This window comes from Osmerus eperlanus, chromosome 20, assembly GCF_963692335.1.
Source record: "Osmerus eperlanus chromosome 20, fOsmEpe2.1, whole genome shotgun sequence".
In the NCBI taxonomy this organism is placed as follows: domain Eukaryota; kingdom Metazoa; phylum Chordata; class Actinopteri; order Osmeriformes; family Osmeridae; genus Osmerus; species Osmerus eperlanus.
Genome location: NC_085037.1, coordinates 13,143,743 through 13,166,005, shown reverse-complemented (window position 1 = coordinate 13,166,005; position 22,263 = coordinate 13,143,743). Strand labels below are relative to the sequence as shown.

At 48.5% G+C, this 22,263-nt stretch overlaps 1 protein-coding gene across 2 annotated transcripts; it reads right to left on the bottom strand.

The window, feature by feature from the left end:
• Positions 1–422: 422 nt before the first annotated feature.
• Positions 423–22,037, bottom strand: col1a2 (collagen, type I, alpha 2). Of its 2 annotated transcripts, XM_062486703.1 has the most exons (50): positions 21,837–22,037; positions 18,614–18,623; positions 18,476–18,511; positions 17,756–17,839; positions 17,013–17,069; positions 16,756–16,800; positions 16,511–16,564; positions 16,017–16,070; positions 15,597–15,650; positions 15,437–15,490; positions 14,953–15,006; positions 14,633–14,677; positions 14,291–14,389; positions 13,990–14,043; positions 13,798–13,896; positions 13,620–13,664; positions 13,077–13,175; positions 12,235–12,288; positions 11,944–12,051; positions 11,779–11,832; positions 11,424–11,522; positions 10,322–10,375; positions 9,475–9,573; positions 9,116–9,169; positions 8,840–8,893; positions 8,631–8,684; positions 8,129–8,182; positions 7,984–8,028; positions 7,794–7,892; positions 7,455–7,562; positions 7,181–7,234; positions 6,863–6,916; positions 6,691–6,744; positions 6,457–6,510; positions 6,100–6,207; positions 5,931–5,984; positions 5,791–5,844; positions 5,496–5,657; positions 5,241–5,348; positions 4,778–4,885; positions 4,616–4,669; positions 4,423–4,530; positions 4,079–4,132; positions 3,840–3,947; positions 3,615–3,668; positions 3,244–3,351; positions 2,779–3,025; positions 2,243–2,427; positions 1,612–1,854; positions 423–858 (listed from the first exon to the last, which is right to left on the bottom strand). In XM_062486703.1, the coding sequence occupies exons 1-50, from the start codon at positions 21,908–21,910 to the stop codon at positions 712–714; spliced, it is 4,071 nt and encodes a 1,356-aa protein (XP_062342687.1). In that variant the 5' UTR covers positions 21,911–22,037; the 3' UTR covers positions 423–711. The 2 variants fall into 2 exon arrangements, with proteins under 2 accessions (XP_062342687.1, XP_062342686.1); XM_062486702.1 differs by lacking the exon at positions 21,837–22,037 and having other exon boundaries at positions 7,455–7,495; positions 7,802–7,892; positions 18,476–18,624.
• Between the last annotated feature and the right edge of the window lie 226 nt (positions 22,038–22,263).

Sequence of the window (22,263 nt, the reverse complement as noted above, 5' to 3'; positions counted from 1 at the left end):
GTGCTGTCAGAATGAACAGTGGATGGGGATGTAAAAGAGAAAGGCCTGAACAAAAAAGAAAATTCTAGAAAATAAAAAAACAAGACAAACATCCGATTTAGGAACATTCCACCTGCTTAAAATGGGGGTTATTAGTGGGACATGTGCAAGACTCGTCAAAGTCAATACAAAGTAATACAGTAAAAGTGGTTTACTCCACAGCGGCATGTTAGCACCATAGATCTCTGCTTCAAGTAAGTGAGCACCTTTCATACATGACAAAGCTTGAAGCCTTACAACTCATAACATCTAGGTTGTGGATCTGGTTTTTCAATATTATTTCCTTAAGTACAGGCATGAGGTAGTTTAAACCATTTGATTTTGGAAAGTTGTGGTTTTAAACCTCCTCTTTGGAAGATATACAAAGACCACAAAATGATGCATACTTTCAGCGTTTTTATTACACTTCTTTTTATTTTTTACAAAATGATGACATGTCCCACAAGGTGTTTCCCGCGTCTGTTAGGGCTGCTGTATTAATTTGCATTGCACAACGCTCCATCCAGTCCTTTAGTCCACTCCAATAGGGGGGCCAGTTTAAGCAAGTGGATGCGCAGAGAGAAATCGGCAATCGGTATAAAAAAAAAAACAAACAAACACAGAAAGAAGGGCAGAGATTTTTGTCGCTTTTTCTTTCTTTCTCTCTTTTTTTTTAATTTATCATGAGTCTATTTATTTGAAACAGACTGGGCCAATGTCCAAACCAAACTCCTGTTCAGCTCCACCAATGTCCAAAGGAGCAATGTCGAGGATGGGCAGACGAGATGGTTTATTTGTTCTGTATTCGATGACTGTCTTGCTCCACTGGCCGGTGTGTTTCTGCGGAGGTGAGAGACACAGAAGGAGGAAGCACAGTTTCAGAAAATGCAGATCACTAAGGTTTGGCAGCTCCCTGAGAACAAACCTAACTTGCTGTTTGTATCCTGAGCAAAATGTTTTTAAGCCCTGCCCTAAATCCCATGTTATCCTGCACTATGCTCCATAAGGATGTATTGTCATCACAGACATCCTGTCTAGTAACGTTAGTACTGCATACAGCCTTAATTTCAGCAATTCCACCTCAACGAGACAAATAAAAACGTAGCATACTTTTCTGCTGTACTTTCAATACATGCACATTTGTTTGTCACTTTAGATAAATCCGTCTGCTAAATTAATTAGAAAGTAACGTCAAATTGTAAGAGACGGCAACGAGAGACAGAAACGAAACGAACAAGGACACGTTAGCTAGCTAGCTAGTTTGACTTCTTAACACTTTGGAATCCGTTAAACTAGGCTAGTTTACTTAACCCTTGTGCTGCCTTCGGGTCACATGACCCAAAGGTTCATAACGAACCATTGTTGTGTTTACCCAATTTTACCCAATACAAAAACAAATAAAAATAATTTTCTTTTAACCATTCCAATGTGGGGGGTCTGAGACAGCCCGACAGTTAAAAGAAAATGCTTCACTTTGTTTTTGTATGAGGTAAATTTGTCGCAATACGACGGTGGGTCACAATGACTGATGGGTCAGAATGACCCGAAGATAACACAAGGGTTAAGCCATGTCGTAGCTTAGCTAGTACTTACAGTGCAACCATCCTCCAGCACGTTGAAGGTGAAGCGGCTGTTTCCCTCGGCTCTCAGCTCCACGTCGTTTGACCCTTGCAGCAGCACGGCCTTCTTCAGATTACCGCTCTCTGCGTCCATGTACGCCACGCTGTTCTTGCAGTGGTAGGTGACGTTCTGGCTAGCCTGGTTAGCCAGCAGGCGCATGAAAGCCAGCTGGGTGGCCATGCTCTGTGGGCTCAGGGTCTCGTCGTTGTACGCGAACTGGAAGTCAGACCAAATTGTTTGTTTTAGAGTTCAAACTGTGACTGTACTGTGACAGAGGATGTGTACTACGATACTATGGTACTGTAAAAATACTAGGTAAGGCTTTTGTCATTATGTCCCCTTTTGGAATTAAAGTAACAGTAAAACATTTGAATATATTTGAATGGGTCTACCTTAAACCTTAAAGTAATCATAAAGACTTGGGTCAAGCATCCTAACAAGGGAGATCATGTCTAGTCCTACACACTGAAATATATTGACATTGTTCTTGTTCTCTAAACAAGAACCTCCCAGACATAGAGAAAGGCTATGATGTCTAACAAGCTAGTCAACCCAGTCTGTCAATTAGCGAGATTATGGCGAGAGGTCTCTCATGTCCGCTCACCTCAGTACCGCCATTGATGGTCTCTCCGAACCAGACGTGCTTCTTGTCCTGGGAGCTCCTGTGCCAGTTCTTGCGGGCGATGCTCTCGGGGTGGGCGTAGATGCAGGTCTGGCCAGAGGAGAAGTCACAGAAGACCTTGATGGCATCCATGATGCAGCCCTGGTTGGGGTCGATCCAGTAGTAGCCTGCAGGGAGGGAGAGACAGACGTTAGTTTGTGTCAGGAAGAGAGACAGGTCAGAGGGATAGAGGTTTGCTTGCGTCAGGGAGAGAGACAGGTCAGAGAGAGAGGTTCGCTTGCGTCAGGGAGAGAGACAGGTCAGAGAGAGAGGTTCGCTTGCGTCAGGGAGAGAGACAGGTCAGAGAGAGAGGTTCGCTTGCGTCAGGGAGAGAGACAGGTCAGAGAGAGAGATAGAGGTTACTTTGCGTCAGGAAGAAAGTTCTTCATCAGCAAATCGACAAACGATCAACCTTTCCTATTCCCTCTCACACACTGAAAAGGTAGCTAAGCTATCTGAGTGTCCGGCTGCCCACTCACCGCTGGTCCATTCGGGGTGACCGAGGCGGATGTCTCTGCAGGTGCGGGCTGGGTTCTTCCTGGAGCCCTCGGGGGAGAGCAGGTTCTCGATCTGGGAGTTCAGGGACTTGATGGTGGCGTCCACCTCGTAGTCCTTGGCTCTGAGGGCGGGCTGGTCGGCCCTGTACTCATCGTAGCCTCCGGAGACGTCGTATCCACCGCCGGCGGGGCCGGGGGGGCCGGGAAGACCAGGGGAGCCAGGAGGACCCTGGAGGGAGGGGAGGTGTTAGCTAAGAACAGCTACCTGTGTAGCTTTAACCAGTCTGGCGCTTGCCTTACTGACTACATTTGATTTTGTGCTGTTGTGAATGAGGAAATATGGTATCATGCGTTTACTGTTGGTACTTTTTTTTCTTTCTACTCCTGACAGGCTTGCTGACTGCCTGAGAGTCAGCAGGTGTGTGAGGGGAGGGGAGGAGCACTCACAGCAGGTCCGAGGTGTCCAGGGGGTCCACGGTTACCGGCGGGTCCGATAGCACCATGGGATCCAGCTCTGCCGTCCTTACCAGCTGGGCCGTGGGGTCCAGCAGGGCCCTGCACGTGGGAGGGGAGGGCAGGAGGTGGGGGGTGGAGGGGAGGAGGAGAGGGGAGGACAGAAGAGAGGAGAGGACAAGAGAGAAGAGGCCAAGAAAACACTGTTAAACACAAGGCCTGCAGTGGAGTAAATGGAGAGTGATAACGGCAACTGTTGATAAAACTACGGTATGTCAAAGACTCGTGGGCATATTTCCATATGCCTCTGTGAGAAGAGGTGCAATAAGATTAGTGGTGCATTGTGGGAAATGTAGTTTACTTACTCTAGGTCCAGCAGGTCCGGCGGAACCAGCAGAACCAGAATCACCAGAAGGACCCTGAGAGAGAGAGAGAGAGAGAGAGAGAGAGACATGATTACTGAAGCCTGCACACACACCAGGACCAGGTGGGATCTAGGAGTGTGTGTGTGTAGACAGGGTTTGAGGAGTGTGTGTGCGTGTGTTTAGACGGAGTGAGTGTGTGTACACTGGGTGTGTTCTATCACGTACGTTGGGTCCAGGTATGCCCTGCAGACCTCCATGTCCTCTCAGGCCCTTCATGCCTCGGTCTCCCTTCTCTCCGGCGACTCCCTTCTCACCACGGGGCCCAGCAGGGCCCTGACAAACACACACACACACAATTTTGGTCAACTGAAATAGCACTGACGTTCATAAATAAGATATGATAAATAAGATAAATGTAGCATGCTATCAGATGAGTTGACTAGTGTGTCCAACGGTCTGCTTACAGGGACACCCCTAGCTCCGGCAGGTCCAACAGCACCAGAAGCACCAACGGAACCCTGGACGGAGCAGAATGGATGAATGAATCACTGAATGAATCAATGAGTGACTGGTCAGTGAGTGAGTGAGTGGAGGATGGAGTGAATGGATGAAGCCCTCTGTGAAGCATATGTTACATTGTTAATACTAAAAAGTAAACAAATATATTTTAATGAATCAATGAGTGAGAGAGTGGAGGATGAGTGAGTGAGTGAGAGAGTGGAGGATGAGTGAGTGAGTGAGAGAGAGTGGAGGATGAGTGAGTGAGTGAGAGAGAGAGAGTGGAGGATGAGTGAGTAGACAGACGTACAGACTCTCCTCGGCTTCCAGGGCGGCCGACAGCTCCGGCGGGCCCTGCGGGTCCTGGGGCTCCAGCCAATCCCATCGCTCCTGGAGATCCAGGCTCACCACGGTCACCCTAACACACAGGTCAAAGGTTACAGCTCAGGTTCAGAGGACTTCAGGTCCAGATCCAGTGTGTGTGTGTGTGTGTGTCGTGTCACCTTGAATCCAGCTGCACCAGGTCGTCCAGGAGGACCATCGTTGCCAGGGCTACCCTGTAGAGAGTCACACGACCACGTCAGTTGTTATGGCGACCGTGTAAGTTGTCACGGCGTGGCAAAGCTGAGGTGTGTAGGGTTGAAAGGTTGGGCGTGGCTCCTTACCTCACGGCCAGCCTCTCCCTGTCCTCCGGTCATGCCGGGCATACCGATGTTGCCTGCGGGGCCGCGAGGGCCGGGGGCTCCGGATGGTCCAACTCTACCAGGCTCACCCTGAGAGACGCGGAGAAGCACAGGGCCAGGGAAACACACACTCCGTCAGACACACTTCTTTAAACCCTGTACCTGCCAGGGTGGCCATTTTGAATCTAGTTTAGATCTAGTTTAGAGTCCTGATGTGTGTGAGGAGATGTGATATTATACATTCACTGTGGGAACTGTTTTGTTTTAGCTTCTACTGATGGCCTGGTGTAGGGATATGCCTTATGCTGTTAAGTTGTACGCCTGCGCAGTGATATCCGATGCGATTTAGCAACTAGCTGAAGAAAATGCCTTTGTCAGTCGCTGTTATTTCAGCTGTGAAGTGAGGACACGACGAGGGTGTTTGAGACAGAACAGGTTTACTCACAACTCCACCAGCTCCGCCTGGAAGACCACGGTCTCCTCTGGAACCTGGAAGACCACTGAATCCCTGAGAACCAAGCTGACCAGAGGGTCCTGGGGAACCTGGAGAACCCTGCACACACACACAGACAGGTGTCACGTCTAACTCCGATTCGACAATCATCTTCTTTGCGAGTTAGCTGAGATTGTATCAACGTCGTTAATGACCCTCAGACTCCAGAGTGAGGCTGGACGAGGGTGCGGGCGAGGGGCCACTCACAGGGGGTCCGCTCTCTCCAGGAGGTCCCTTGTCTCCAGCCAGGCCGGCGGGCCCAACCATGCCCTGCTCTCCCTGGGCTCCTCCGGGTCCGGCGTCTCCACGGGGGCCCCGAGGGCCGTCCTTTCCACTGGGGCCAAGAGGGCCTGGGGGTCCAACAATACCCTGCAGGAGAGGGGGGGCTTGTCGTTATTGTCGAAACCAGGAAGAGAGAGGGTTTGTGGGGAGTGTGTTTAAATGTGTGTGTGATTGTTTAAGTGTGTGTGTGTTGGTGTGTTTAATGTGTGGGAGTACTCACAGCAGGGCCGGGAGTTCCAACTCTGCCAGCAGCACCAGGGAAACCAGTCAGACCCTGAGAGGGAACACACACACACACAGGTTACCCCGGAGACACAACCCCACAACCACGACGGTGTGTGTGTTTGTGTGTGTACTTACGTTAGGTCCACCGTCACCACGAGCACCAGGGGGTCCAGCAGGACCTGCAGCACCCTACGCACACAGTCAGGAAACAGCAGTTAGAGGGTGTTAGAGGATGTGTGTGTGTGTACAAGGTGTGTGTGTGCAGAGGGTGTGTGTGTGTGTAGAGGGTGTGTGGGAGACGTACAGGGGGTCCAGACTGTCCGGCGGGCCCTGAAGGTCCTGCCAGGCCAAGGTCTCCCTTTCCTCCAGCGGGGCCTCGCTCTCCCTTGGGTCCAGCTTGACCACCAGCACCCTGGAGAGAGAGTCACATGTCAGTGGTCGCTATGGTGACTGTGTGTTTGTGTATGAAATGGTGGTTGACAAGTGTGTGTGTAAATGGTGGTTGACATAAGTATGTGTGTTTGTGTATCAAATGTTTGATATGAGCGTGTGTGTGTGTGTGGTCCTGCGACCGCAAACAAATGAATGAGTGGCGGATGAGATGAGTGTGTTTCAGTGTGTGTAACTCTGTGAGAAGGTGTGTGTGTGACGGAGCTCTTACAGGGGGTCCGGCGAATCCTGGAGGGCCAGCAGGGCCGCCCTCTCCTCTCTCTCCCTGCAAGGTCAAACACACGGGTCAGCCCTCAAACACACATCTCCTGGACCATCTCTGCTGTGAACCTCTAGCAGAAAACAGGCAGCTCTCAGAGCAGAACATGGTTCAGATGTCAGTGTGACCAGGCTGTGATAAGGTTGGTATGTTTCCTAAACAGTAAATACGGGGGTGCAGACTTACAGGTGGGCCACGGAGTCCAGCAGGACCAGCTGGTCCGAAGGATCCGGTCTCACCCTGAACCACAACAACACAAGCAGACGCGTCAGAAGAGTGTAATACTGAATTATGCTTTGAGTATAATATACTCTTTTTTTCTTGGGGTTGCCGTAGTGATGTGGGGGGGTGTGTTTACCTTGTCGCCGTTAGCTCCGGCAGGTCCTGGGGGGCCACTGGGTCCGGGGGCACCCTGAACGAGACAGGAAGTGACATGCTCACACTCTCGTGCCGGCAGGACACCAGGATAACTATAGGGTGTTTACTGATGTTTATGAGTTACTTGTTTACTAGTTACATGTTTACCGATATTTAGGAGTTACTTGTTTTCTAGTTACATGTTTACTGATGTTTACTAGTAACTTGTTGACTAGTTGCGTGATGATATTGACTAGTAACCTATTTACTAGTAACTTGTTGATGTTTACTGGTAAACAACTTGAGGAGAGGGACTTACACGGGCGCCATCTCTTCCCAAGTTTCCTTCCAGTCCACGGTGTCCTCCCTCTCCCTGTGTTAGGGAGACAGGAAACAAGGTCAAACAGAGAATAATTTGAGCTGCTGTAAAATGTGTCAGCCAAATGTGTCTTTTTAAATAAATCAACAAACAAGGGAGGGGGGAGGAAGGAGGGGGGGGAGGGAGAAGGAAAGGAGGAAGGGAAGGGAGGGATGAGAGGAGAGGGATGAGAGGGAGAAGGGATGAAACAGGTGGCACATTTTGGGGCACCTACCTTCTCTCCCTTGGGTCCAGCAGTGCCACCAGCACCACGCTCTCCAGGCATCCCACCAGCCCCCTGGTGACCCTGGGCACCGGCCGGTCCAGCAGAACCAGGCTCTCCCTAAAACAAAGACCACAAGAATGGTTCCACCCACAAAGGTTCCTACTGCCACAAACATCTTTAAGATGAACGTTCTATTCTAAACTCCTTTACAGACAACAGGATGTGATTTAGTTCCTACTGTATCTGTCGGACATTGTTTATTGTATGGTACACCTGTATCTATGCTCCAGTGGTACACCTGTCAGCTTTAGGGTGTTTATCTCCGACAGGTGAGTGCTGGTGAGCTACCTTGCCACCATCAGGCCCTGGGGTTCCAGCAGGTCCACGAGCACCGATGGCTCCCTGGGGTCCAGCAGAGCCTGCAGGTCCTGGGTTACCACGCTCTCCCTGAAACACACACACAGTCAGTAACCACCCGTGAGTGTGTGTGTGTGTGGTGTAGAGTTGGACAGGTGTGAGAGAAGACAGGTGGACTCACCTTGCCACCAGCAGGCCCTGGGAGTCCCTGGTCTCCAGGGATACCCTACAAACAAAACAAGATTTGTTTATAGTTGACCAAATTAAAAAATGTGTGTTAAGTGTGTGTGAGTCAGAGTGTGAGTGTGTTTGTGTGTGTGACTTACTCTGTCTCCAGGCTTGCCTCCCTCTCCAACAGCACCAACGGGGCCAGGCAGACCCTGAGCACAGAACATGGTTAATCCCACTAATCCTGAACATGGTTAATCCAAGAGACCCTGAACATGGTTAATACAAGAGACCCTGAACATGCTTAATCCCATTTATCCTGAACATGGTTAATCCAAGAGACCCTGAACATGGTTAATACAAGAGACCCTGAACATGCTTAATCCCATTTATCCTGAACATGGTTAATCCAAGAGACCCTGAACATGGTTAATACAAGAGACCCTGAACATGCTTAATCCCATTTATCCTGAACATGGTTAATCCAAGAGAACCTGAACATAGTTAATCCCAGTCCTACTTGAAAGGGTACCTTTCACCCTTATCACATACTGCTACTACTGCACCTGACCAGGTACCACTCTACAACACTGGCAACTCGTAAACAGACTTTCCACAGGAGGGAGAAGTGTGACGTAGTGTTACGGAGACGAGACCAACCTGGAGACCAGGAGCTCCAGCGGGTCCTTGCTCTCCCTTCTCTCCTGCGTTACCCTGGCGACAGAGAAGAGGTCAGGGGTCAACACATATACGTTCCATCACAACCAGGAAGTCCTAGGAGAGGTAGGCTCCTGCTGCGGTTGTAGCAGTTCGCTAACACGAGCCATCGCACCGGGAGCCTCCTGTGGGCTGGTTCTTGGGGTACTTACGACTTGTCCGACTGGGCCGCCGGGGCCGTTGTTGCCATCGGGACCGGGGGCACCCTGAACAGAGAGAACAGAGATGGATGGTGAGAGGTTTTCATCCCTAGGGAGTTCTGGGGTGAGGGATTAGGATTATTCTACGTCTGTGTAGTTCTAGCGTGAGGGATTGGGATTATTCTACGTCTGTAGAGTTCTGGAGTAAGATATTATGATTATTCTATGTCTGTAGAGTTCTGGGGTAAGATATTATGATTATTCTATGTCTGTAGAGGTGAAACTTACTCTGAGACCGGTGGGACCTCCTGGTCCTTTCTCTCCTCCTTTACCATTCTCACCCTGAGAGAGAGAGAGAGAGAGAGAGAGAGAGAGGAAGAGAGAGAGGAAGAGAGAGAGAGAGAGGAAGAGAGAGAGAGAGAGGAAGAGAGAGAGAGAGACAGACAGAGAGAGAGAGATTCGTCAGATCAGCAAGTGTTTCTTTTTCTGACCTACACTGATAGCAGTGTGGGACACTAGAATTAAACTGATGGTTAGATTAACAACATTCATTCTAACGAACGACAGACATCCTCTCAGATTAGGGACATCCCAGATGGGTTCCCCCAGAGGGATGACGTCTGATCCAGATTGATCGTTCCACTCACAGCGGGTCCTTTGGGGCCGGGGAAGCCGATGTTACCGGGCTGGCCTCGGGGTCCAGTGGGACCAGGGGGGCCGGTACGACCATCCTGACCTCCAGCACCCTGGGACAGGACAACACCACAGGAGGTCAGACAAGACAGTAGAGGGCAGTAGAGTACAGGGCAGTAGAATACAGTAGAGTACAGAGGAGGGCAGTTTATTAGAGTAGAGGGCAGTAGAGTAGAGGGCAGTAGAGTAGAGGGCAGTAGAATACAGAGGAGGGCAGTTTAGTAGAGTAGAGGGCAGTAGAGTAGAGGGCAGGAGAGTAGAGTACAGTAGAGGGCAGTAGAGTAAAGGGCAGTAGAGTACAGTAAAGGGCAGTAGAGTACAGTAAAGGGCAGTAGAGTACAGTAAAGGGCAGTAGAGTACAGTAAAGGGCAGTAGAGTACAGAGAAGGACAGTATAGTAGAGTAGAGGGCAGTAGAGTAGAGGGCAGTAGAGTACAGTACAGTAGAGGGCAGTAGAGTAAAGGGCAGTAGAGTACAGTAAAGGGCAGTAGAGTACAGTAAAGGGCAGTAGAGTACAGTAAAGGGCAGTAGAGTACAGTAAAGGGCAGTACAGTACAGTAGAGGGCAGTAGAGTAAAGGGCAGTAGAGTACAGTAAAGGGCAGTAGAGTACAGTAGAGGGCAGTAGAGTACAGTAAAGGGCAGTAGAGTACAGTAAAGGGCAGTAGAGTACAGTAAAGGGCAGTAGAGTACAGTAGAAGGCAGTAGAGTACAGTAAAGGGCAGTAGAGTACAGTAAAGGGCAGTAGAGTACAGTAAAGGGCAGTAGAGTACAGTAAAGGGCAGTAGAGTACAGTATACTCACAGAGGGGCCTTCCTTTCCAGGGGGACCAGAGCTTCCAGAACTTCCTGGGAGACCCTGGAGATGCAGAACACAGGTCGCTCAAGCTCTCTCACACATTCTCACACATTCTCCTGTCTGGCCCCCCAGTGGTGGAATCAACTCCCCACCTCCATCAGAGACACTGACTGTCTCTCCACCTTCAAGAAAAGGCTCAAGACGCACTTGTTCCGGGAGTACAACGGTACTTAGGAATGGTTCGCTTGACCTGATGTTAGTTTCCTCAAGGATCACAATGACTCTTGCTTAGAGACTTGTTGCTCTTGTGGTTAGTGGTAACTGACTTAAATTTTTGTACTCGCTGTGATATATTGTTTTTATTATTGTTGCTTGCTTTTTTCCACAGGTACACTTGCACTTATAGAAGTTCATGTTGTTTAATTGTAACTTGTTTAACTACATGCTCTTATGGTTCTTCCCTTTGGCACTTATTTTGGTTGTTCACAATGTGTGCTCCATGTTTTGGCTACTCGCAATGTTTTGTGGCTATCTCGTTGTTATGATCAGTGACCTATGCACTTTGTAAAGCTCTCTCTTGGAAGTCGCTTTGGATAAAAGCGTCTGCTAAATGAATACATGTAAATGTAAAATGTGTGTGTGTGTGTGTGTGTGTGTGTGAGAGAGACTCACTCTGGCTCCAGTAAGACCAGGCTGTGTGTGTGTGTGTGTGTGAGAGAGACTCACTCTGGCTCCAGTAAGACCAGGCTGTGTGTGTGTGTGTGTGTGAGAGAGACTCACTCTGGCTCCAGTAAGACCAGGCTGTGTGTGTGTGTGTGTGTGAGAGAGACTCACTCTGGCTCCAGTAAGACCAGGCTGTGTGTGTGTGTGTGTGTGAGAGAGACTCACTCTGGCTCCAGTAAGACCAGGCTGTGTGTGTGTGTGTGTGTGAGAGAGACTCACTCTGGCTCCAGTAAGACCAGGCTGTGTGTGTGTGTGTGTGTGTGTGAGAGAGACTCACTCTGGCTCCAGTAAGACCAGGCTGTGTGTGTGTGTGTGTGTGAGAGAGACTCACTCTGGCTCCAGTAAGACCAGGCTGTGTGTGTGTGTGTGTGTGAGAGAGACTCACTCTGGCTCCAGTAAGACCAGGCTCGCCAGCACGTCCTGCATCACCAGGGGGACCGCGGGCTCCAGATGGACCAGTGGCACCACGGTTACCAGGCATGCCCTGAGGAGGAGGTGGAGGAAGAGGAGGTGGAGGAAGAAGAGGGAGGAGGGAGGAGGAAGAGGGAGGAGGGAGGAGGTGGAGGAGGTGGAGGAAGAGGAGGTGGAGGAAGAAGAGGGAGGAGGGAGGAGGAAGAGGAGGAGGTAGTAAGATTCATTATTATTTGCTCCCTATCTACAGAGGGACATCCTCTTTATCTCTGAGTAAGGAGGGATGAGATGTACCTTAAAATAACAAATTCAGGGTTAAACAAACTTACGATGGGGCCGGATCTTCCCTCGAGTCCAGGCAGACCTCTGGTTCCAGAAGCACCCTGTGGGACAGGAACACACACACAGGAGTCACGCTGATGCTAGGCAGACTGGGACAGTCCCTACCCCTCACTTAGCTCCCAGTAACCGGTAGGGACTACAGAGGGACTCACCCTGGCTCCACGGAGGCCGGCGGGGCCAGTGGCTCCCAGCTCTCCGGTGGGTCCTCTCTTCCCCTCTTCCCCTGCTGGACCAGGGGCCCCCTGGGGTCCAGAGTGACCCTGGAGGAGAACATAGAGGTTAACAACCACAGGAATACTGCAATAACAATAATAACGATGACACTAACATATAAAAACATTTATCAAAAGCAAAAATGCAGGAGGGGATTTGAACCCACAACCTCTCACACTGCAGTGAAATGCTCTGACCACTAAGCTACACCCAGCAGTGAGGATACTCACTGGCTCTCCCTTGACACCGCCATCTCCCTTCACTCCAGCAGGTCCAGGATCACCCTGCAAGGTCAGACACACACATCAGCGCTTCTGCCCGGCCTCCAGCTGTGAGGAAACTCTGTGTGGAGCAGGTGTGTGGAACATCACCAGCTCCAGTCACAGTACAGTCTGTGTGGAGCAGGTGTGTGGAACATCACCAGCTCCAGTCACAGTACAGTCTGTGTGGAGCAGGTGTGTGGAACATCATCAGCTCCAGTCACAGTACAGTCTGTGTGGAGCAGGTGTGTGGAACATCACCAGCTCCAGTCACAGTACAGTCTGTGTGGAGCAGGTGTGTGGAACATCACCAGCTCCAGTCACAGTACAGTCTGTGTGGAGCAGGTGTGTGGAACATCATCAGCTCCAGTCACAGTACAGTCTGTGTGGAGCAGGTGTGTGGAACATCACCAGCTCCAGTCACAGTACAGTCTGTGTGGTCTATGAGGTCGGTGTGTGTTGCATGTAAGGTAAGTATGTGTGTGTGTAAAGTCAGAGTGTGTGTAAGGTAAGTATGTGTGTGTGTAAAGTCAGAGTGTGTGTAAGGTAAGTATGTGTGTGTGTAAAGTCAGAGTGTGTGTAAGGTAAGTATGTGTGTGTGTAAAGTCAGAGTGTGTGTAAGGTAAGTATGTGTGTGTGTAAAGTCAGAGTGTGTGTAAGGTAAGTGTGTGTATAAGGTAAGAGTGTGTGTTGTGTGTGATGTCAGAGTGTTGTGTGTGATGTCAGAGTGTGTTGTGTGTGATGTCAGAGTGTGTTGTGTGTGATGTCAGTGTGTTGTGTGTGATGTCAGTGTGTTGTGTGTGTGTACTCACTCCCAGGCCTCTGGCTCCTGAGGGGCCTTGAGGCCCCTGGGGTCCGGGTCCTCCTCTTGGTCCTGGGAAACCAGGAACTCCAGCGACACCGGGGAGACCCTGGAACACACACACCCACAGGTGAGGAACACACACACCCACAGGTGAGGAACACACACACCCACAGGTGAGGAACACACACACCCACAGGTGAGGAACACACACACCCACAGGTGAGGAACACACACACCCACAGGTGAGGAACACACACACCCACAGGTGAGGAACACACACACCCACAGGTGAGGAACACACACACCCACAGGTGAGGAACACACACACCCACAGGTGAACTGGACGTTCAAGCAGATGCAATCCTACATTCCTTATTGAAGATGATAGAATCCAGAGTCAAAAAGACTGCAGTTATTTGTGTTGACGTTGTGCTCAGTGCATCAGTTATTCCAACACTCATGCTAAGTTGTCACTCAGTGCACTTCCTGTCTAGAACCAGAAGTGACTTCTGACCTATCAATGACCACTTCCTGTGGCAGGTGTACTTACAGCAGCTCCCTTGGCTCCGTTCAAACCGTTGTTGCCAGGGTTACCCTAGAGAGGAGGAGAAGAGACTGGTCAGGCTGAGGTGAGCAGCAGAGAGAGAGAGAGAGAGAGAGAGAGAGAGAGAGAGAGAGGGAGTTAGGATTCTGGAGTCGGGTGTTAGGAGAAGGACTGAACCACTCACAGGGGGTCCGACTGGGCCAGCGACTCCGTTGACACCGGGCTCTCCTCTTCCTCCCTGGGGCCCAGATGGACCCGAAGAACCAGCAGGGCCGAGTTCTCCCTGTCAGACAACACAGAAAAGGTTTATATATGTTTAAAAAAAAAACATTAAAAGTGTTAAAGAATATACTTCAGGGTTGTGAACCCTACTGACCTTAGGACCTGGGGCGCCAGGGAATCCAGGGGGTCCTGCAGCTCCAAGAGGACCCTGGGAACAGGAAACAGGAAGCAGGAAGCACACCAGGTCAACATTGGGGTCAAAGGGCAAAGTCAAGACAGGTCGCAGGGTGGGGTCACCAGCTAGGTGGTGATGGGCGGGTCTGGGGCGGGTCAGCTAGGTGGTGATGGGCGGGTCAGCTAGGTGGTGATGGGCGGGTCTGGGGCGGGTCAGCTAGGTGGTGATGGGCGGGTCAGCTAGGTGGTGATGGGCGGGTCTGGGGGGGGTCAGAACTCACAGCAGGTCCGGAGGGTCCGGTGTTGCCGTCAGCACCACGTGCACCAGCGGGGCCAGCAGGGCCGGCACGGCCTCTCTCACCGGGCATACCACGAGACCCCTGCAGGGAGGGAGAGGAGGGGAGAAGAGTGGAGAGGAGGAGGGGAGAGGAGTGGAGAGGAGGAGGGAGGGGGGAGAGGAGGGGAGAGGAGGAGGGAGGGTGGAAGAGAGGGAGGAACATACATAGTTAAATATAAATGTATCACAGGGCTCACACAAATCAAAGTGAATATTGTGAACATTTACATTGTATCCACAGTTGCTTGTACAATAATTCATAAAGCCATTTCATAATCAAACTCACAGCCTGTCCAGGGGTTCCACCGTTTCCATGGGCACCGGTCTCACCCTGGGGGAAGCAGGAGAGAGAGAGGTCACATCAGGCTCCAAGGTCAACTGAGGTCAACTGAGGTCAACTTCCCATATGGATCGCTGATGTCTGATACCACTGTGGATGGGTAGCTACAGAGCATGTGTGTATAACAATAACTTCACATCTTGTCCTCTTATGAACCTGTGTTGACTGGAGTATCATCCCCAGAGATGTTTTGATAGATGTGGCTCAGGTGCTTGTGAAGGTTGTGACAGAGAGGTAGGATGTGTGTGACCTGGTTGAAGCGTTACCTTGGCGCCAGCGGCACCAGACTCTCCTTTGCGTCCGTCCAGACCGTTGTATCCCTGAAACACACGTGAGAAACAAGTGAGTGTTCTCCTCTTGGGCAACCGGGACTTGGAAGTTGAAAGATGGCTGACAAGCTAGCTGCCGATGTGAATTGCAGCCGGAAGAGGAACCATCTCCTTCATGCTCTGGCCAATCAAATCGCATCTCCATTGTTCTCTGGCCAATCAAACTCTGCCAAGTCTATAGATGCAGGGCAGAGGCTGTCGAATCAGCATACACTTCCTGATTGACCATAAATTTCCCAGGAAGAAGGAAGCACAAACTCAAACATAGGGAATCCTACGGGAGTTGATAGCTAGGCCTACACCTCCTCTTCCAGGAGTGTTCAGTTAGCTGTATGACGAGGCCAATTATCCGGAAAAGCAGGAGAAACAGATATAAAGTAAGCCACAGCCCAGTGTTCCAGAGGCGATGGTGTTCACTCACTCTGTGTCCCTTCATTCCAGGAAGTCCAGGAGTTCCGGGGAATCCACGGGCACCCTGGGAAGGAGAGGAACAGGGTCACACACCCATCTAGGGGGAGGGGGTGGTGAAAGTGTGTGTGTGAGAGATCCGTGTAGGTGTGTGTGTGTTTGATCGTCCTTACCTGAGCTCCTGCTACGCCTCTATCTCCAGGTTTGCCAGGTCTGCCATTGTTACCCTGCATCAACCAGGACAGGAAGTCAATCAGGACAGGAAGTCAATCAGAATAAGAAGTCAATCAGGACAGGAAGTCAATCAGGACAGGAAGTCAATCAGGTCAAGAAGTCAATCAGACTAGGAAGTCAATCAGGACAGGAAGTCAATCAGGACAGGAAGTCAATCAGGACAGGAAGTCAATCCAGACAGGAAGTCAATAAGGACAAGAAGTCAACACATTTGTAAAGATATATCACAAATCTATTAAGTCCCATTTATGGTTTAGGGTATACACTCTCTAGGTGTACTTTTCATTTATATTTTTTACTTTTACAAGATGAATATCAAGATGAATTGCAGGAGACTTCTAAGCAAAATGTATACTTACATCCTCACCAGCCTTGCCTAGGGGGCCTGGGGGGCCACGAGCACCGACTGGACCCTGTGGAGAGAGGAGGAGAGAGAGAGCAGAGAGAGAGAGGAGGAGAGAAAGGAGAGAAGAGAGAGGAGAGGAGGAGAGAGGTAGAGGAGGAGAGGAGGAGAGAGGAGGAGAGGAGGAGAGAAAAAGAGGGAGAGAGAGGAGAAAGGAGAGAGGAGGAGAGAGAGAGAGATAAAGAGAGAAGAGTAGGAGAGAGAGAGGAAGGAGAGATAGAAAATCAGAGAGGAAGAGAGAGCGATAATGAAAGAGAAGAGAAGGAGAGAGGTAGAGAAAGAGGACAGAGAACAGACAGAGAGAGGAGAAGGAGAAAGAGAGAGACAGGGGCCAAGTTAAGGTCTCTAAGGTCACCTGGGTAGATGGTAGCTTAGTCTCCACACTACTGATGAAAAACAAAAGTGAGAAATACAAATGAGAAGCAGGATTGTCCTCCTGTGAGTCCTTACAGTCTGTCCCGGCTCTCCTGGCTCTCCAGCATGTCCTTGGAATCCTTGAGGTCCCTGTGGGTCAAAACCACACATCAGCTTTCACATGTCCGAAGGGAAATATGTTCACTGGATAACTTGAACCCTTAATAGCTAGAGTTCAAACGGATGTGTGGATTGGTATAGATGCAAAATGAAATGGGGCAGGTCTCCAAATGTAGTCGAACAAGAAGGATCTGTATGTGTGTGTGTGTGTGTGTACTTACAGGGGATCCAGGTGGTCCAGGTGGACCTCTAGCTCCCATCAGACCCTGAACAGATAAAACAGAACAAGTTATAAATAATCACCACGTCTGTGTCCATCTTCAAACAAAACAGATATCTCTGCGCAAGTGTGTTTGCATGTGTATGTGTGTGTGTCAATTTGCGTAAGTGTGCATGTGTGCATTTATGTGTGTGTATGTGTGTGTCTATGTGTCTGTATGTGTGTGTCTACGTGTGTAAGTGTGTGTGTGTGTCTTACAGAGGGCCCAGGTCCAGGGTCAGGTGCTTTAGAACCATCATACTGAGCAGCAAAGTTCTGTCAGAAGAGAAGAAGAACCAGTTAAGATCCTCATCAGGGAAGGGTTCAAATCCTGTCGGTTTGTAAGGAAAAACTTTACTGATTCTCTATTGATTAACACTAATCACCAGATCCAAGAGGTTTGGATCTAGTGCTTGTAAAAAAGGCGGTTGTGACAGTCAAACTCAAAATCCAAACAAATTCCGAAATTCAACATTCAAACATTTAAAAAAACTAAGACTAGAGTTTTACAGTTTAAACTGTGATTGGTTAAGATTCATAGCTGGGTAATCATCTAATACAAATTTCTGCTTTGAAATCGTTGTAACCTCAATCATTTAATTAAAAAGTTTTTTTTTTATACATGACTAAGCTTGTATCTTATGGAGTCACCAATGAACCAAGATGGAGTCATGGGGTCAAAGAGGTCAAAAGGACAAAGGGTCAAAGGTCATCAGGTTACAAAGTCATAGCTGAGGTCATAGGGGTCATGAGGAGAAATCAGAAGGCTAATCCAATCTGACCCTTCCCCTGTGAGAGCACTTGAGCAAACTGTGTCAAACACATAATAATGAACATGATCGTCATTTTGAGAAGAAACTCAGAGCTTCGACTCCACGTTCAGACATGTTTCTGGTGCTGTCACAGAGCACAATAACAAAGAGGGGTGTCGTCGGCCATTTTGACCAGGCAGGCAGACTTACTCCTCCAAGTCCAGGGGGTCCAGGGGGGCCGGGGGGGCCGGGAAGGCCTGGGATGCCATCTTTACCATCAGGGCCTTGAATACCCTGCGAGAGGAACACACCACTATTAGGAAACCCAGCTGGGATACTTCCTCTGAGACTGGGAAGAGTCGGGACTGTTTCAATCAGTGTGTTTCAATCATACTGTGCACAGTATGCTACAGCTAGCGACGGGCTATGCAACCTTGGGAATGGCACCTTGGCCAAAGACTGGTCTGATCAAATGCTAATAAAGTCAAGACATCCATGATAGTTAAAACAATAGTTATTATTAATACAAATATCCGTTGTTGCTGATGTCATCAACACTGAGAATGTGGGCAACTGTGTCACGACTTGTGTCACAAGGGGGTGTGGCCTATCCACGTTGACATGACCGGTTCACATCTTTGTACACAGGTGGTCGCAAAAACGTGAGACATCCATACACACAGGTACACATCCACACACACAGGTACACATCCACACACACAGGTACACATACACACACACAGGAGGAAACATCTACACGCACAGGTAAATAGACATGCCTAAACAACCAGGTAAACATCCACACACAGGTAAATAAAAATACACACACACAGGTAAACATCAAAACAAAGAGGTAAACCGCCACTGTAAGAAACTAGACACAAATACACCGTCTCCTACTGTTTGTGTGACAAAAAGACGTTGACTCACCCTGTCACCTTGAGGTCCCTTGTTTCCTCTGGGTCCCTGTGTGGAGGAGAGCACCAGTCAGACCTCAACACCACGCTGACAGTCTCAGATAAACAGGCTCTCAGTCTCCTCACATGCAGAGCAGCCTCTCATCCTGACTCTCATGCCTCTCATCCTGACTCCCATGCCACTCTCTCATGGAACTGAGTGGCTGTGACTAAAACCTGAAGCTTCAGTCCAGGTAGTTGTAGTATGGTCTCTGGCAGGATAGGCCCTCAGATGTAGCAAGTCAAACCCAGTACAAGTTGAGTACATGTTTCACGGAAATAACTGTACTGCTGTACTTGGTACGTACGTTTACTACATGTACAAGGTATATAGATTTACAACATGTACTAGAGCGCTACCTGTACTAGGGTTATAACCTGTACTAGGGTTATAACCTGTACTAGGGTTATAACCTGGCCTTTAAGAGGTCCCCAGGCTGGTCCTTGTAACCTATCCTCAAGTTCAAATATGTCTCTCACACTCTCAGTGCAAAATAACACGTAAGAACGTTGCTTTGCTCACCTTGCGGCTTTCCTAAACAGAAAATAAGATAAATAAATGTAAGATTTATTTATTCAGTCTTTCCATTAGCACTTAAGTAGTTCATAGTTTGAAAGGACAGGACATGCGGTTCTGATGCTACAGTATACAAGGATACAGTAGAAACACAAGGCATTCTCATGCTTGTATCAAACCATGTGACTAGTGACTGACAGGTCTGACTGCACAGAGCTTGTGAGATCATGGGGACTGTAGCTGAGGGGAAACTACTGTTAACCACTCAGCAGGCAGGTACAGGTCACTTCCTGTCTTACAGCACTGACTACATTGAGGGGGATTCACAGGTGAGCAATCTGCTGCAATCTCAAATCCCGCAGAGCATATCAAAATGGTAAAAGAAAAAATGAAAAAAGCATTATATCAAGTCTTGTTTTGGATTTTTTTTGAAAAACCAAACTTTGGTCTCAAATTGATAAAGAAACGTCATTAAAACGTGTAGGATTTCATATCAAAGATTAGCGACGCTCCCAGAGGTCTGAGGTGTTTACGGTTCCCTCAGCAGCAGATCCAGGATCAACCAGGCTGCCCCCCTTGTCCACCTCTTCACCATCGCCAGAAGGGCACCAAACTGACCCCCGACCAGCTGCTGGGGCCCACTGCTCCCTACTCCTGTTTCACAGGAGTGAAAGGATCCTTTGTAGCGGGCAGGGAGGGCTACCTCTCACGGGCACTAGCTCGACCAATGAAACCCTCGTCTATTGATGAACAGGAAGTGAGCAGAAATAACTAGAATTCTGAGGTAGAAAGAAAATGTTCTAAGGGATGAAATGCTCTGCTGGCGATGAGATTGCTCAAACTGTCACGGTCTTTTCGGGCTGCATCTTGTCAGGATATATGGACCAAAGAAAAAGAGGTAAGGATCATTTCAATATTTTGTTGGATAAGTCCATGCAGATGTACTGACCGAGTCTGTGGAGTTGAAGTGAAGAGATGGATGAGGGGAGGAGGGGAGAGGGAAGAAAAATGGAAAACTTGGTTAAAAAAAAAATATTTACAAATTTACAACGCAAATATCATAAAAAGTTAATTGGAAATTATTAGCTTTTAACCATTAAATATAATCTACCATGTATTCCTTACCAGATACTGTAGCAACAGTTATCAATATATATATGGAAATTATATTTAAAAATATATAGAAAAAGCCTTTTCAATGTAAGCAAACAGTCATGATTACAGGCAACTGTATGATTCTCTACAACGATCTACATGAGTGCCACAGGAAGATGAACCTCAGATCTGTTTACACAGCAGACATCCATGACTGCTGTATGCAGCATGTAAACAATCCTCTCACACACACTTTCAGCCGCCAGGCACCTTCTGCAATCAGAGCACACATTCTAACAGAAGCTAAAGCTTACACGCAGTCTCAGTGGGGGAACACAAATCAAACAATCGTAAAAAAAATTACTAAATAAACATGATTTGCTGTTATGCCTGTTGACAACTTGTCAGTGATGTGTGTCTGTGTTTGTCAGCAGTACTGACAGGCCTCCGCGGGGCTGGAGGGCTGCGATGCCTCTGCGTTATCACCCAGGACACAGCCAGCCTCTGGGGTTAAACTCAACAGCAGACGCAGATCATACGAAACGATGGGTATGTAGACATAAATCAGGAAAGTGTTGCTGTGGTTGAGCAGGGACGTCTGAATTATAAATAATTCCCTCTCTGTGATTTGTATCTTAACGTATTTTGTCTGACGATTTGATTGTCTGGTGTGGTATCATGAATACAATTGAAATATAATAAAATTGAATATAATTTAGCATGCACCAGGAACTGCTACAAATGATGCAAGTCTGTTCCAGTACCTAGTCTGTCCCGAGGGGGAAGACTAGTAGGGCAGGCAGAGGTCTGCATACAGACCTTCCAACAGAGGTGGGGTCGCACCTCAGATGGAGCACCAATGTGTCGTTACCTCATTCGACCACAAGGTGGCGCCCCTGGACACGGAAAAGTATAGTCGCTTAAAAATATATAATTTTATATAAAGTGGTCAAAGATAGACCAAAGGCACTAAAATGTAATGTTGGCTGACAGTATCACTGTTGGATATGCAAACGCTACGCTACATATGATTACTTTTAGTTACATGGCACTAGCCAAGGCCTCAACTCTAACCAAGGATGAGAAATAGACCATATTGCTAAAATACTGATCACTATAAATGTTGAAAACGGTATAAAAAGACCAACCTGTATCAGTGTCTCATATCTATGGGCTTCTTTAAAGACAAATAAATAAAAAGAGGTTGATGCCAGGTCAGGCACTGTCGTTAACCGCCAGGAGGCGCCATAACAATCCCCTATAATAAAGGTTAATTCCCTGGACGCCTGGAACAATTTGTACAACGCCCCAAACTTTTCATCCCAGAACAGTTGGATTCCAACTTTTATCTAAACGTTGATAGCTCCATTGTGCTAATACCTAGTCATCGACAGCAAAGGAGATCCTACTTTAGGCTAAATGTTTCTCACAATGCCCTAGAAACGTTTTTTTTTTTATCAGTGCCTTTCTTATTAAATGATATCCGCGGAAAATAACGAAAGGTCCTCCGAGTGAACAAAATCCGTTCAGGTTTATTCGGCAAAGCCAAAAGAAAGCCTTTTAGAAGCGTTTTTAGCTGTCCTCTGCTTGTTCTCCAATTAAGTTCCCAATAATCTCAAGCCAAGCACAAACGCTGCATCAAAATCTTCACGAACTTTCCCTCTTTAAAACGGGACCCAAAAATCCTCGGTCAATCACAAAAAAATAGAGCAGTTAATCAAACTTACATTGACATGATGCTAGGTATGAAGTTACTGCGAGCAGCAACAGAATCCGAGTATCCACAAAGCTGAGCATGTCTACCTCGACATGCAGACTCCTTGTGCTGCTGAGCCCCTGTTACAACCACCTCAAGCAGGCATACAGTTATGGTGACAAGAGTAACTCCAAACTTTGCAGAAACCTGCTGCCTTGATGCTAGAATAATAAAGCCCAATCCGCCCTATTTATACGGCAGGAGGTTCCTTCGTCCGCGAGTCAAAAGTCAGCCCACTAACCAATGAGAGCAGAGGAACCCTATACCGACTCCCATCCCAGCAAGGCCTGGCGCGGTCATGTGGTCCAGCATCTCCAGCCTTCTCGCAGAAACCTTGGCAAACTGTGGCGATGATGACGAGTGCAGTGATTTAATTAGATCCATTCTTTTTGAG

Bases quoted from the DNA above. Each gene is read 5' to 3' on its own strand.
- col1a2 (XM_062486703.1), bottom strand. From the start codon at position 21,910: ATGCTCAGCTTTGTGGATACTCGGATTCTGTTGCTGCTCGCAGTAACT. The intron at 4,531-4,615 runs GTGACACGACAC...CCTGTGTGTTAG, and splicing joins CTGGTGCAGCTGGATTCAAG to GGTGACCGTGGTGAGCCTGG. The intron at 2,428-2,778 runs GTGAGTGGGCAG...CCCTCCCTGCAG, and splicing joins TCACCCCGAATGGACCAGCG to GCTACTACTGGATCGACCCC.